The sequence below is a fragment of the Saimiri boliviensis genome, chromosome 8, assembly GCF_048565385.1.
Source record: "Saimiri boliviensis isolate mSaiBol1 chromosome 8, mSaiBol1.pri, whole genome shotgun sequence".
In the NCBI taxonomy this organism is placed as follows: Eukaryota; Metazoa; Chordata; class Mammalia; order Primates; family Cebidae; genus Saimiri; species Saimiri boliviensis.
The window spans coordinates 128,601,232-128,615,753 of NC_133456.1; the positions used below are offsets into that span (position 1 = coordinate 128,601,232).

The 14,522-nt window shown below is 32.8% G+C and overlaps 1 protein-coding gene across 1 annotated transcript in view; it reads left to right on the forward strand.

Moving 5' to 3' along the window:
* The window catches only part of ANKRD30A (ankyrin repeat domain 30A), a 107,860-nt gene that overhangs the window by 17,861 nt on the left and 75,477 nt on the right, over window positions 1-14,522 (forward strand). The window contains 4 exon segments of the mRNA XM_074405305.1: window positions 2,358-2,421; window positions 10,178-10,268; window positions 12,460-12,521; window positions 13,963-14,053. Coding sequence (XP_074261406.1) covers window positions 2,358-2,421; window positions 10,178-10,268; window positions 12,460-12,521; window positions 13,963-14,053 — 308 coding nt within the window.

Genomic DNA, 14,522 nt, shown 5'->3' on the forward strand with positions numbered 1-14,522 from the left:
TGGGGTAAATTCACAAAGTCACATTTTGTTATATGTTAACTTTTTTTTTTAGAGTTTTCCCTTAGAATACTGGTTAATCCAAGAGTTTGTTCTAATGTGTGTGACAGATGAGCTGGTAACCAGTACCTTGTTCTTACCATGAAAGTTTTTAGAGCAGATCTTACTTAGCTGTGGCCACAAGACATACGTTTTTGTTTGATAAGCAAGATCAGGTAAATCCTGGTCTATTTTACCTGTTAGTGACATTATGTACATATATCTAAATGTTTTTAAGTATTTTTAGAGGTTTTCTTTTTGTTTTGCTTTTGGTTTTTTTGTTCTTCTTCCATGGCTTTTAAAAATCTTTTCCTGATTACTTTCTTCTCTGGTTTCCCTGGTGTTCTTTTCTTCTATTATTTTATTCCTTTCTGCCAGCCCCATTTTTCTATACCTAAAATGAAAAGCACATGGAAATTTAGGGTTGTAAGGACTCTTAGAGGATAACCAAAGTACATTCATATTTCAACCGGTATTTAATACCTGGAAGAATGGTTGTTCAGGTGGAGAATCTGAAACTCAAAGTAACTTATTCAAGTATAGGAGGTAGCAGAAGTAACATTTGAACTCATTTTAAAGCCCATTACTCTGGTTTCTGAATCATCATGTAAGTGAGTGTTTGAATAATAGAAAGGAAGAGGGAATGGGTCTAATTAAACCAATGGAAAAGGATAAGAATGAAATTAGCTAGAGAACCCAGTCGAAGTAAGTAAGAATGGAATTATCAGGGAAATGCTAAATTTGAAGAGAAACAATTTCAGGGTTGGTAGGAGTATGCATTTTACCAAAAAGATCAGAATATTGGCCTTCTGACAAGTTTGATGAAGATAAATTAGAGGAACAAAAATACAAAAGACATTGGGAGTTATTCAGAAAGGCATATTAAAATAGGTTTCAAAGGAAGTCCTGAATAGGTCACTGCATTTTTGTTTGTTTAATTAGAGGAATGAACAAACTTCAAGCTTTCTATTGAAAGATTTTTTTAAAAAAATGAGCCATTGGGAAGAGTCTCTATGAGATATAGAAATGTCCTATTATGTTCTTTCACCCCAGATTTCACAGGAGTGGCTTAGAGTGCCTTGAGTGCTAGGGAGCTGAAGTTCGCTGATATACATAGATCTGTGGCCCAGGGCAGGTGTCCCCTATCCTTTGCCTCACTTTTTCCAAGTGTCTGATGACCTACCCATGTACATGTAAAGCAGGGGTAAGATTGGCTGGCAAATAAGTCATGGAGCTTCAATTGGGTTTTTGGTAACATGCTTATGTTGGAAATGAATACCTGATTGAGTCTCCATTTTGGTGATTTCCAGAAACAGGTAAATGCAGAGCTTCTAGGTTGGTGATTAGCGTTTATCTTTTCAGTAATCTGCTTTGATGATCTGAATATTTAAAGGTTGGAGACTGCCATGAAGCCATGCAGAAGAAAGATCTGGAAGCGGGTGACACTTTCAGTATATACAGTGTCTCCCAGTTCCAGGTTTTTCTCTCTGTGTATGTATAGTACTTAGAGAAATTCAACCACCAAGACTCAGTTCTTCTAGAAGTCTCTCTCCTTGAGTATGAAGATTTTTAAGGCTTTGCTAGTTTATGTAGACCTGAACAAGGAAGGACCAGTATAGAATAGGAAATCCAATTTTATTATTTTTAGTTTCAATTTTTATTGAGAAAAATACTCCCAATAGCAAATATACATTTGTATTTTGACATTTGTAGGTTCAGCCTTTCAACATTTCAAATATTTCAGGGCGTTCTCTGTAGTGTTTTAGGGTGAAGGGAAGCAACAGGGACTTCCTAAGTGGTTTTTATGCTGAGAAACAAAGAATGTCATTTTCCAGTGACACAGATTAGTCTTTGAATCAGAGATAGATAATGGACAAGGGACAAGGAAACTGTAACTTTCTACCTCATTTTAGGTTATCAAGTTTGTTCCAGTTTAGATAGCAGAAGTTATGTCAACCATTAAGTAGATTTTCAGTTTATCCTTGAGGACAGATGGTTTATGAGAACAAATAATACTTTGGGTATGCCATTGTATTGGCTGTAACTATTTGTTATGGAACTAAAAGTGAGTCTTCATTGGTTGTTAAATGTTGGGGAGGCGGAGTCTAAAATACGTAACTAAAATATTTTTTTAAAACAGAGGCCATATTATAATTATACCCAGAAACATAATATAATATAGAGAAGGACTGATCTTCCCCCAGATTTTGTTTTTGTTTTCTTTTTTTAGAGTGGGCACCAAGACAGGAGCTAGCAGAGTTTTTTTTAAAATACACAAATTTGCTCATTTTTGTTGTCTTTTTGCTTTAAAATCTTTTCAGCAAACCATCTATGGAAAATTTACAGTCTACAAAAATTGAGGAAGACTTCAGTCTTACTAACAAGGTAAAATGGTCTCTTGTGAACTAACTGATTTTCTCAGGTGTACTCTAGTTCCATATAGTGTTTACTTTTCATGTTTAGCAGTGCTATAATTATCACTATTTTATGTTGGTAATATAAAGTTGGTCAGATAAAAACATTTTATAAAAATATGACTAGTTGATTTAAAAAATTTATTTTTTACTTTAGTAAATAATAAATATTTGGTAAATACTTTGAGACGGTGAAGGCAAAAAAATGGAATGGGCTGGAGATGACCTAGTGACAGGTTACAAGAATATTTTCCACTATAAAGAATATATAAATTTTCGTAAATGTTTGTTTACATAAGTATTCTTACTGTGACTTTTAAAATTATTCCGTTGTAACTTAATGAAACTCTTGCTTAAATTTATCTTTAATGGATTCAGTTACTTGTAGTAATCAAGGAATTTCTCTGATAGTGTTATATTCCTAAACTGTACCACATGGGTTTTTTTTGGCATTTATTATTTTGATATCATGTAGGTTTTAGGAGAGAGCTTTTTCTCAGTTTCCCTTCTTGGTTCTTGGATTACATGGAAATAATATTAGAAATTGTGAAAATTTATTTGGGCATGGTGGTACATGCCTGTAGTTCCAGCTACCAGGGAGGCTGAAGCAGGAAAATTGCTTGAACCCAAGAGTGGGCAACATAGCTAGACCTTATCCCTAATTAGAAAAACAATGTAGAAATTTAGAAATGTAAATTCTCTTTCTCACAATCTGTATTGCTAAGGGATGCCAGTGTGTTATTTTAAGTTATTTCATGAAAAATATACTTTAAAGTCTTTGTCTAAATGAAGAATGCTGGTTTTACCCCAAGTAAACAACCAGTTCTGGAAGCAAAGACTCTTAGTAAGGATATGGTAAGATTTTAATTTCAGAATTTTTAAATTGTAGTTTTTAAACATATTATTCAAAGATCTTTGATCACATTTGAAATTTTTAAATTTCAGAAGATTCTGTATTTAGTTGTTTAAATAATCATTTTGAAGCTCTTGCATCACTATGAAGTACTGGAGGTTAGAAAACATACTTGTGTGCATACTAGAGTACCCAGAATACAGTCTAAAAAGTGTTTTAGAGGTTTTCAATGTGAATAAATATGTAGACAAATGAATTTTTGTATAATGGAATGTTACAAGTAAGATCATATGAATAATATATCTAATAATTAAATTTAATGCATATGAAAATATGGCTTAAATTTATATTTTCTATTAATGGTTAGAATACAAAAGTTCAGGGGAGATATATTGAAAAAATAAGTCTTAAGTAAGAAGTCAGTAAGTTAGAGATATGTAGTAAATAGGAAAGCAGTTTACACTGTATTTCTAGTATCCTCCAAGTGGAGTTTAGATTTTAAAAATTTAATATATTTTAGTCACACCTCATGTTCTATTAAACATTTCTTTTCAAGCAATACATTACCCTTTAGGATTCTGATTACCAATCGTTTCTTCAGGTGAAAAGATTATGAATTATCCTTTAAAAAAATTTTTTTTCTCTGTAGTAAGAATGTTCTAGCTTATAGATAGCGGCTGAAGACTATGTATGTTTTAACCAATTGAATGTCTTATATAATAAGAAAATTAAAATCATTATTACACAGGTATTATCAATAACTAATTGTAGTATAAATACTGATCAGCATTATAGGAATATATTATAAACAAAAGTCGCTATTGTATGTATTTCATCACATATTGTACAGTAGTTTTTTTTGTTTTGTTTTGTTTTTTTTCTTGTTTCATGACTGGAGCTCGTACTTGATTGACTGGTCATGTCTGTTATTTGTTTCTCCCTTCTCCTCTGCCTTTTCAAAAATGATTTACCTGAGACATCTTTTTCACGGAATACATTTCTTCAGTGTCTGGTTTTTAGGGCATCTCTGTCTCAATTCTCAACATATTTAAGTTACAGATTTCTACTTAGTCATTATGTATGGCTTTCAATTATCAGTCATTGCCCTTCCTACCCATGACTTTTTCTCTTTTTTCTGTTTCATGGAAGAAACCAAATTATATAATTATTTAAATTTAGGTTTTGAAATACAGAATAGAAACAACCTATACTATTTCAATGTAAACCCATTTAATTAAGGTACTATAATTACTAAACTCTCACATTTTTCCACACAAGAAGTAATTAATACAACTATAAATCATGAAGAGATATCACATAATATAATACATAATTTAAACTTTTTGATGTTAATTATGTGTACAATATTATAAACAATGTAAGGATAAATTTTTGTCCCAGGTTATTTTGCTTAAAAAATACTCTAATGGATACAACTAGTTTTTCGTAATAATCAATTAGATGAAGAGGATGAAAGGAAATAATTCATTGAAGAAGGGTAAGATAAACATAGAGACTGCATAAAAGAGTCAAGGTGAGACAGATTATTATAAAATACAGCAAAAGGGTGGTTTAAATGAGTGCCTGAACTCTCTAGAATGAAATATGATATAAATTATTTAAAATAAAAATTAAGAAATGATAGCCAGGCAATAAAATACTGCTCAGTTGTTTTTGATTGACTTATAACTGATTTTGTCAAAAAACTGAAAGAAAATATAAAGACAACTACAGGTAAGAGTAATTTGTTGTACTATTTAAAATAGCTAGAAGAGAATAATCTAAATATTTGTAGCATAAAGGACAGATTGATACTTAAGGTGATTAATATCTCAATTATTCTGATTTGATATATAAATGTATTGAGTTATAATGTGTAACCCCAAAACATGTATGTTTATATTATATCAAGTAAAAAAATTATTAAAAAGAAAAGAAAATTTAATTCTCACTTCTTTTAGTAAATTTATTTTTTATATTTAATCTATTTTTACTTATATTAATGGAGAATGCAAAGTGAGATCTGTTTTAAGACTTGTCAGCTTAATTGAGTTATTAATTTTTGACTCTTTGCTTTCTTGTTTAAGATTTCTAATTTAATGTTTGAAATATTCTTAGGTTGTTAACCTCATTTATCTTACTCTTTGGAATAACCTGGATAGCAGTTTTGAATATTTTTGTTAATAGAGATTAAAATAATAAGCAAGCATTTTATTTAATCTTGTTACTAAAATTAAATATTCTGGTCATATGAACAAGGTTTTTATCTGGATCTCTTAAAAAACAAAAATCATTTTTAAGCTACAACACTCTCAAAGAATTAAATATAGAAATTAATCATCTCAAGGTATATTCTGACATCTTTTGCTCTTAGCATCTATATGTAATGGTATTATATGCACACATCAAATGAATGTGATTGATATTTGTGAATTTTTAAAAGTAAAGTACTTAGTATCATAGAATTATATGTATGGAAAGATTGTTAACAGAATATACAAAATTATCACTAGAAGTTTTTTTTACTCTTAAAAACATATCTTGCAGTGGGCACATTGTGACTTGAATATTTTAGTTTCTTCATTTCTCCTGTGAATATGGGAGAATGCTTGACAATCATAGATATAGGTAAAAACTATTAAATCTTCAACTTGAATAATTATAGCTTAATTAGATTTATATGAAATCTTTTTTTTCCCAATTTTGAACTACCATCCTATATGATGTAAGTAGGCAATTTGAGCTAGCATTGTACTGTTTACAGGAACATAAGAAAAGTATGTGAATTTTAAAACAGGGTTTCACATTTCTATCTCACCTTATAGTAGTACTTAAAAATGCCTTATAATTCTATTATTAGTCAAGGGTTTCTCTTGTACAATTAAAACTTTAAAGGTAAAATTTTATAAAGGCCCTTTTGCAGAACCTTCAATTGGTGTTTTAGAATTAAATGTTTGCATTCAATTCTACTATGTATATTGCAGTAATATTTCAGAAATAAATATTTACCAATATAAATACAATTATATTCTCAAAACAAATTTGGACATATATAATGGAGAAACTTAATCCCATGTTTTCCTGTCTCCTTTGATTTCATTTTAAAAATTTCAGCATTCTGCGTAGGTTTACGTGATTTAATTCTTCCCATTTAGTCTATCTTATAAATATTTATCTTCTTAACACTATGTAATTTTCCTGATGTAGGTCATCTACTCAGACTCCAAATGTATTTATCTAGATCTTTCTTCCAAGCTCCTTGGATGCCTCAAATTGTATGGGTCTCAAACGGAAAACGTCATTTTTATTATTTTCCCGACTCTTTTCTGACTCTTTGTAATCTACCCTGTCTTCTGGTTTCCCCATCCTAGTAAATAACACCTAGGAAGTAGCAGTGAAACGCTCCAGCACTTCAACCTGTGCTTCGAGTCTCCCCCACAACCTACACGTCAACCCTCCTCCACATCACCAATCCAGTCACACATCAAATTTTGTATTTTCTACCTTCTTAAACTTTTCCATCCCTTATTGCCATAATTAACTCTTTACCTATAATTTTGAAGAACTTTTAGCTTTGCCCCATATCCCCATGTTCATCTATCTTTACATTGCTGGAAGGGTGCACTTTCTAAAATGTATTTGTAATGATGTAACTCATCTGCACATTGAGTAAATACCCACAACACGAAGGGATAAGTTCACATTCTAGCATGACAAGTATCTTATATGGTCTGGCCCCATTGTACCTCATCATCTCATTTCCTCTGACTGTATTCTAGTTTTATCACATCACTTTGGCACTCCTAATTTGCCGTGTTATTTCATGCCTTACTGTTTTGCACATGTTATTGCACCTAGACTCCTAGAGCCTTTGTATCCTGACTCGGCACTTTGTCTCTCTTTCCAAATATGGCCCAATTATGGCAGTGTGTTGAGTTATGTTAGGATATAAAAAGGTGATTTGACATTATTTGCTCACATCTGCATGTGTTCATAAGAAATAATTTTCTGACATTTATCAGAACATACTTTACAATCATGTGTGAAGCAGATAACAGCTGCATAGAGCAATTATGCTCCTTTTCAGGATTAATATAAGAAGCCAGTATAGAATAATGCAAAAGAAAATGTGGCTTAGAAGTCACTAGGAATCTATTTGAGTTCTGAAGTTAAGTTGGTCTGAAAACTAAATAATTTCTCTGTGTTCGCCTATGAGCAAATAAATGATTCTGTGTATATCTAGACGTAAGAAAGCTCTAAATGGATTCAGAGAGAATTAGTTTAACTGTAGTCTTAGTCTTATACAACTTGGAACTTGAAAAGATCATGCCTGAGACTTGAATGTATTGGTATACTTTCATTTTCCAGTATAGATCTGAAGGAACATTTCAGGAGTTGGATAAACATGAGAAATAGGACACCTGTAAAACTATATATAACACCAATTTGGTTGAGTAGTGTTTTAATAAGTAGACATTCTTTTCACAAATAGAACTCTTTGAGTCCCTCTGTGGCTGCCATGTTTGCAACCACATACATATCAAATAATTATGATGTATTCTAAGGTCACAACTGTGAAGGTGGAAGAGACAGGAAAGGCCTCACCAGTTATCTAAAGCAGCAGTACTGTAGTGGTAACAGCAATGAGTGGATGTCAAAGATAAGTCTGTATTTTGGTTCTGTCACTTACTAGCTATGGGAACTAAGAAAAAAATTATTTAACCTGATGAAATACCAGTAACCTTGTTTATAAAAATAGTGCTCATATCTACCTCTTAGGTACGAGTGATGAAATAACATTGTAACAAGTGTGAAAACATCTTGTAAACTGAAAAAGTCTTTATACAAATATAAGACAAAATGATCAAAGTGGCATTTAAATGAAAGCAGTACTGTTAGGACAAGAACGTGGAGTAAGAACAGGTTTGCGGATTTCTAATTTGTGGTAAAGGGATGGTAACTTGCAGCAGACTACTACTACAGATTTTCCATAGAAACAAAGCAGTTTGGAAAGTTAGACTTTCCTGAGGAGATTTTAAACTTTTTGGCCTGGAGCTATTTCTTTTTGAGTACCCACTGTGTGCTAGGCAGTGAGTCTCTGAATGTCCAAGATGAGGGATTATGCTATGGTAGTACGAAGAGAATAACAAATACAAAACACTTCTAAGTCACTATAACTCTTTCTTAAAATCAAAACAAAGAATGTTAGGATAGAGAATTGAAGAACTTTCTATTTAGCATGGGTATGAGAGTGGCAGGGGAATTCTATGGTCAGGGTAGAACTTTCTGAGACTGCCATTTAATCTCCCTTCGCAAAGATGAGGAGTATGCCGTGTGAAAGCCTAGGATGAAGACATTCTGAGCAGATTGAACAGTAGATCATCTTTGTTCATTTTGTTCTTAACAACCTAGAATGACTAGGAAGCAGAAAGTGGCATAACCACCAATGTCTTCATCATCCTCATTATTCTAAGGTGAAGAAAAATCTGCAGATATGTATCTGGCACATATTAGATGTTTCATGAATAGATGTTTGTTGTTTGTTTTTATTTTATTTTGTTTTCTTTTCTTTTTCTTTTTTTTTTTTTTTTGAGATGGAGTCTAATTCTGTCACCAGGCTGGAGTGCTCAGCTCACTGCAACCTCTGCCTCCTGGTTTCAAGCCATTATCCTACTTCAGTCTCCTGAGTAGCTGGAACTATAGAAACGTGCCACCATGCCCAGCTAATGTTTTTTCAGTAGAGACAGAGTTCACCATGCTGGCCAGGATGGTGTTGATCTCCTGACCTCATGATGTGACTGCCTCGGCCTCCCAAAGTCCTGGGATTATAGGTGTGAGCCACTGTGCCCAGATGAATATGTGTTTTATTCTTTGCTTTTTATGAAAGCTTGCTCTACTTTTCTGAAGTTATGTCTTAACAATTCATTGCGTGCTTTATCTAATAATTGTTTTCATTCCTATAAAAATAGCATAAATATACATATTCCTTATAAATCTTTCATTTTATTCAAGCATTTCTTTATCAGCAAAATGCTTATCAAAACTATTCTTATTATTTTAAGCCCTTGTTTTCCTAAATGAAACAGCTTCTACAGAGTTCTGTTTCTACTGCACATGACATAGTCTGAGAATTCTCTTCATTCCATGTATAGTTTTTAACAGAAATTTTGTAATTATACATATGTCAAATGTTTAATCGCATTGTATTCTGTTTGAAATGCCCTATTATATTTGGTGATGACTACACAGTAAGGCAGATACTTTGTACTTAATTCCTTTTTGAAATATGCCCACTAGTGAATTTCGTTGTGAATGTGATTTATTTTCCACGCTCAGTAGCCTAGTCAATAGCCACATGAAGATAAAAGATAAGCATGATCCACAGAACATATATGAGGTTTTCTCTTGAAACGTTTCGATTTTCAATATGTGAACAGCCTTAAATCTAATTATCTTTAATGTAAAAAAAAATTGTGTTTTACAAAAGATTTTAAATAGAAAATATTGATGGTAGTCATTATTATTTTTTAAATTGAAATTATTTATTGAGGCAGGCCATGGTGGCTCACGTGAGCCTGTAATCTCAGTGCTTTGGGAGGCTGAGGCGGGAGGATCACTTGAGATCAGGAGTTTGAGACCAACCTGGCCAACATGGTGAAACCTGTCTGTACTAAAAATACAAAAAAATTAGCCAGAGGTGGTGGCTCATACCTGTAGTCCCGGCTACTCAGAAGGCTGAGATAGGAGAAATGCTGGAACCTAGGAGACAGAGGTTGCAGTAGGAGGAGATCATACCACTGGGCAACCCTGCGAGACTTTGTTAAAGAAAAAAAAATTTTAAAAAGAGGTTATATATTGATATTACTTTTAATAGGTTAACTCTGAGAGGGCTGCACAGAATTATGTATGTTTACCTGAGGCTACATATGAAAAAGAAATCAAGACAATACATGGAAAAATAGAAGGTAAGAATCATTTTTTAATTAAAATATCATTTAACTAAATGTTTGTCAAATGCATGAGGACTCATAAACTCTTATAGCCAAAGAAAATTATTCTCTAAATGGATAGCATGGAAGAGCAAAAGGAATGAAAGTTACATGTCTTCTCAGGTGTTGACAACAGATGATATTCAGGGTGCCAAAAATAAAGAGCTGAATTATTCATTTAAATTCAAGATACTCAAAGTTATCTGAGAAAAGAAGTAAAAGAGGAAATGAAGACTGAGGAAGACAGAGAGTACATGAGGGTTATATAATGGAGGCTGGTAAAATAAAATAATTCTATAGAAAAAGCTGGATCATGGTTAAAAAGTTGGAAAAAATATAGTGACCTTCTGTTACCAAAACTTGCCAGAGAATTTAGCAAACATGTTGTCACTCCTGTCTTTCTCACTGGTGGGAAGGCATTAGGGATGGAAACACGTGACCATGGAGAGTTGTGATTCATCTGCCATAGGTGACTATAAGCATACTTGCACAGCCATGTATGTATGTAATTCGTCATACACTCTCAGTATAGACCAGAAGTTTTCAATCTTCAGAAAATCAGCGGAAGAGCTTGTTAACAGTGCACAAAGTGATACAACAGACTTGAGATTCTGACATTTTTAATAAGTTCTCAAGTGATAGTGATGCTGGTGCTTCTTGTACCTCACTCTTAAGTAGCAAGGGAATAACTTTTCCTTTGGAAAAATCTGAAAGAAGGGCAGTTGGATAGAAGGTCAACACATAACAGGGTCAAGGGAAAGCATTATATTGCTTTTATTTCTGAGTATGTTTCTGTCCAGAGGGGTGAAAAAGGAGGTAAAGAAATAGTAATTACAGATGTCAGATACTGCCCCTCATCAAAGAGAAAGAAAGTGGTGGGAAAATAGATCTTTTTTTTTTTTTTTTTTTTTTTTTTGAGACGGAGTTTTGCTCTTGTTACCCAGGCTGGAGTGCAATGGCGCGATCTCGGCTCACCGCAACCTCCGCCTCCTGGGTTCAGGCAATTCTCCTGCCTCAGCCTCCTGAGTAGCTGGGATTACAGGCACGAGCCGCCATGCCCAGCTAATTTTTTGTATTTTTAGTAGAGACGGGGTTTCACCTTGTTGACCAGGATGGTCTCGATCTCTCGACCTCGTGATCCACCCGCCTCGGCCTCCCAAAGTGCTGGGATTACAGGCTTGAGCCACCGCGCCCGGCAAATTTACTTTTTAAAACCAGATATACACTTCTTAGATGTCAAATGATAAAGGTACCCTTAAGGATTAAATCATCATTTAAGTTTTAGTTATGCATGTTTGCTTTCTTTTAAGTTGATTTAAATAGTTGTAATTTATACTTTTTGTTGATAAGGAAGACTGGATATTAATATGTTAGTAATTCATTTTCTGTCTCATTGGACTGAAACACTTCAATTCTTGTGTGGGCCTTGATTTAATCCTATAACGTGGGAACATTGGTTACTTAAGGCAATTATTTTTTTCCTATATATTTCTGATGTTTCTCCAAGGTGTCACAAGCTGACTCTGAACATATTGCTGCATTTGGGGAGAGCTATGTCATTGTAATTAAAGCAGTTCTTACTTTACATGAAATTAAAGTTTTTTAAGCTTATCTTCCTAAAACATACACACTTCCAAAGCACACCCAATGTACTGCCATGGTATATTAAAATTTAAAGGGTTGGACATATATTTAACTAACATCAAAAAGTTAATATCCTTAAAAAATCTTGTTGATTGATAAATAATCTTTTTTGAAGAACTGCATGATAGAGATTGCTGAGTCGATCAAACTAATACTAAAAAATAAAAATTTGTAAAGAAATGAGAGCTGAAAAGTAATAAAGGTTGTCTGAATGAATAGCAAACATAGGACGTACTGTGTTTCATGGGTGAAAAAGGATATGACTGCTTTGTGAAGAAATAATTTATACAAGTGAGTCAAATTTCTAGTTTTCTGCATTCTAATGACATAAAGTTAATTTTTATATTGTTAAGATTTCAATTTTAATGGATTAACTATAGAACTTGCTATTGTAATCTACCAAAAGAATATGCAGGCTACAGAAGAAAAATATATTCTTGAATGAAAATAGGTTTGTATATGTTTTTGAAATGTATAGTAGAGAAATGTTCTCATGAATGCATCTTTGATTAACCTTTTACAGATCAGATGTTCCCATCAGAATCTAAAGAAGGGAAAGATGAAAAAAATTCTTGGGATTCTGAGGTACTGTGTATTACTGAATTTTTTTAATGTTAGTTTTGCATGATGTGACAACGTAAAACCAGAGGCTTAGATTTATTTTCTCACCTTTGCATATGTCACCCCAAAATTATTTTTTCTGATTATTTTAGAATGTACTGTATAAAGAATCTATGTGCTAAGTAGATTACTTCTTCATAGTGAAATTCTGCTCATCTGTAGGATTAAATTAAGAAGCCATTTAGGTATAGTGTAAAAAATAAGGCTTAGAACTCACTAGGAATTCACATGGAATCTGCAGTAAGTTTGTCTAAAAACTAAAGAATTACAGTGAGTCCAGCTATGGTCAAATGCATGATGTGGTATATCTATATGTATAAAAGTTCTAACTGGATTCATGGAGAGACAGTTTAAACTGTAGTTTTGTAAAACTTGGGACCTGAAAAGATAATGCCTGGAAAATGGAAGTATTGAATTATTTTACTATTCAGTATAGATCTGAGGGAACATTTCAGGAGAAAGAAAAGCATGAGGAATAGGAAAGCCATGGGACTATAATAACAACAGTTTGGTTGAGTAGTATTTTTAAAAATAGAAATTATGTTCACAAATATAAACTTTTGAGTCCCTTTGTGGCAGTCAAGCTGCAGCAGCGTAAGCATCAAACAATAGCGACGTATTTTAAGGTCACAGCTGTGGAATGACATAGAAGGTATCTGACCTCTTAGAAACAAGAAGCTGCTGCATGGTGGTCACAGCAAAGGTTGGAAGTTAATAGACAAGTAGATTTTATCTAATTTGTCATTAGACACAAAGACTTGTTTGCTTTCATTTAGAGATGACACAATGTTTTTTCTTATCACATTTTCACTTTATTCAAGCACTGTTTCAACCATCATAAATTTTATCAGAAATGTTCTGATTATTTTTTGCCCCTGTTTACCTAAATAAAGCAGTATTTTGGATTTTCTGTGCAGGCATTATATGACAGACTCTGAAAGCTGTCTTCATGACATGCATCATTTTTAACACTAAACAATTCTATAGTCATGAATATTTTAAATGTTTAATGCAATATGTGTTACGGTAAGTAGCAAGTGTTTTGTATTTTGTTCGAAGTGCCATATTTATTTTTTATGAGAACTGCAACGTAAGTTAGATATTTTCAAGTGAGTTACTTTTTGAAATACACAAGAGTGATTTTTTTTTGGAAATGTGATTGATTTTTCCTGCTCAGGAACCAAGTTAATAGCCACATGAAGGTAAAGAAAAGCTTGATCTAGAGAGCATGTATGAAGTTTTGCACCAAAATGTTTTGGTTTTCAATACATGTCTGCCCTTAAATCAAATTGCCTTTAAAGTAGGAAATTTTGCTTTAAAAATTGCCTTTTAATTAGGAAATTTTGATACTCGTAATTATTAGGATTTTTAAATTGAACTTATTTATTGGTATTACTTTTAACAGAGTCTTCCTGAGAGTGTTCAACAGAACTATGTGTGTTTACCTGAGGCTACATATCAAAAAGAAATCAAGACAATAAATGGAAAATTAGAAGGTAAGAATCATTTTTTTTTATTTAACAGGTCTTTTGACCACATATTTCTCTAAACTCATGAGGAAGGATACACACTAATAGCCAAAGAAAAGTACCTCCTAAATGCCCAGCATGGAAAAGAGAGAAGTGAAATGGTGATAAGTGATACGTCCTATCAGGTGTTGGCAACAGACTGTATTGAGAGTGCTGAAAAGGAGCTGAATTATTAGTTCGAATTCAAGATATTCCAAGACCTGAGGAAAATCAGAAAATTAGAAAGAAGGAAGTAGTAAAAGACGAAATAAAGTCTGAGAAAGACAAAGTATATGAAGCAACTGGAAGCAGGTTTATGTAATGAAGGATGGTAACTGAAATTATTCTTCAGAAAAAGATAGGGTATGATTAGAAATTTAGGAAGAATATAAAGTGACCTTCTAGTACCAAAATGTACCAGAGAATCACAGCATAAATATTCTGTCTCTTCCTGCCT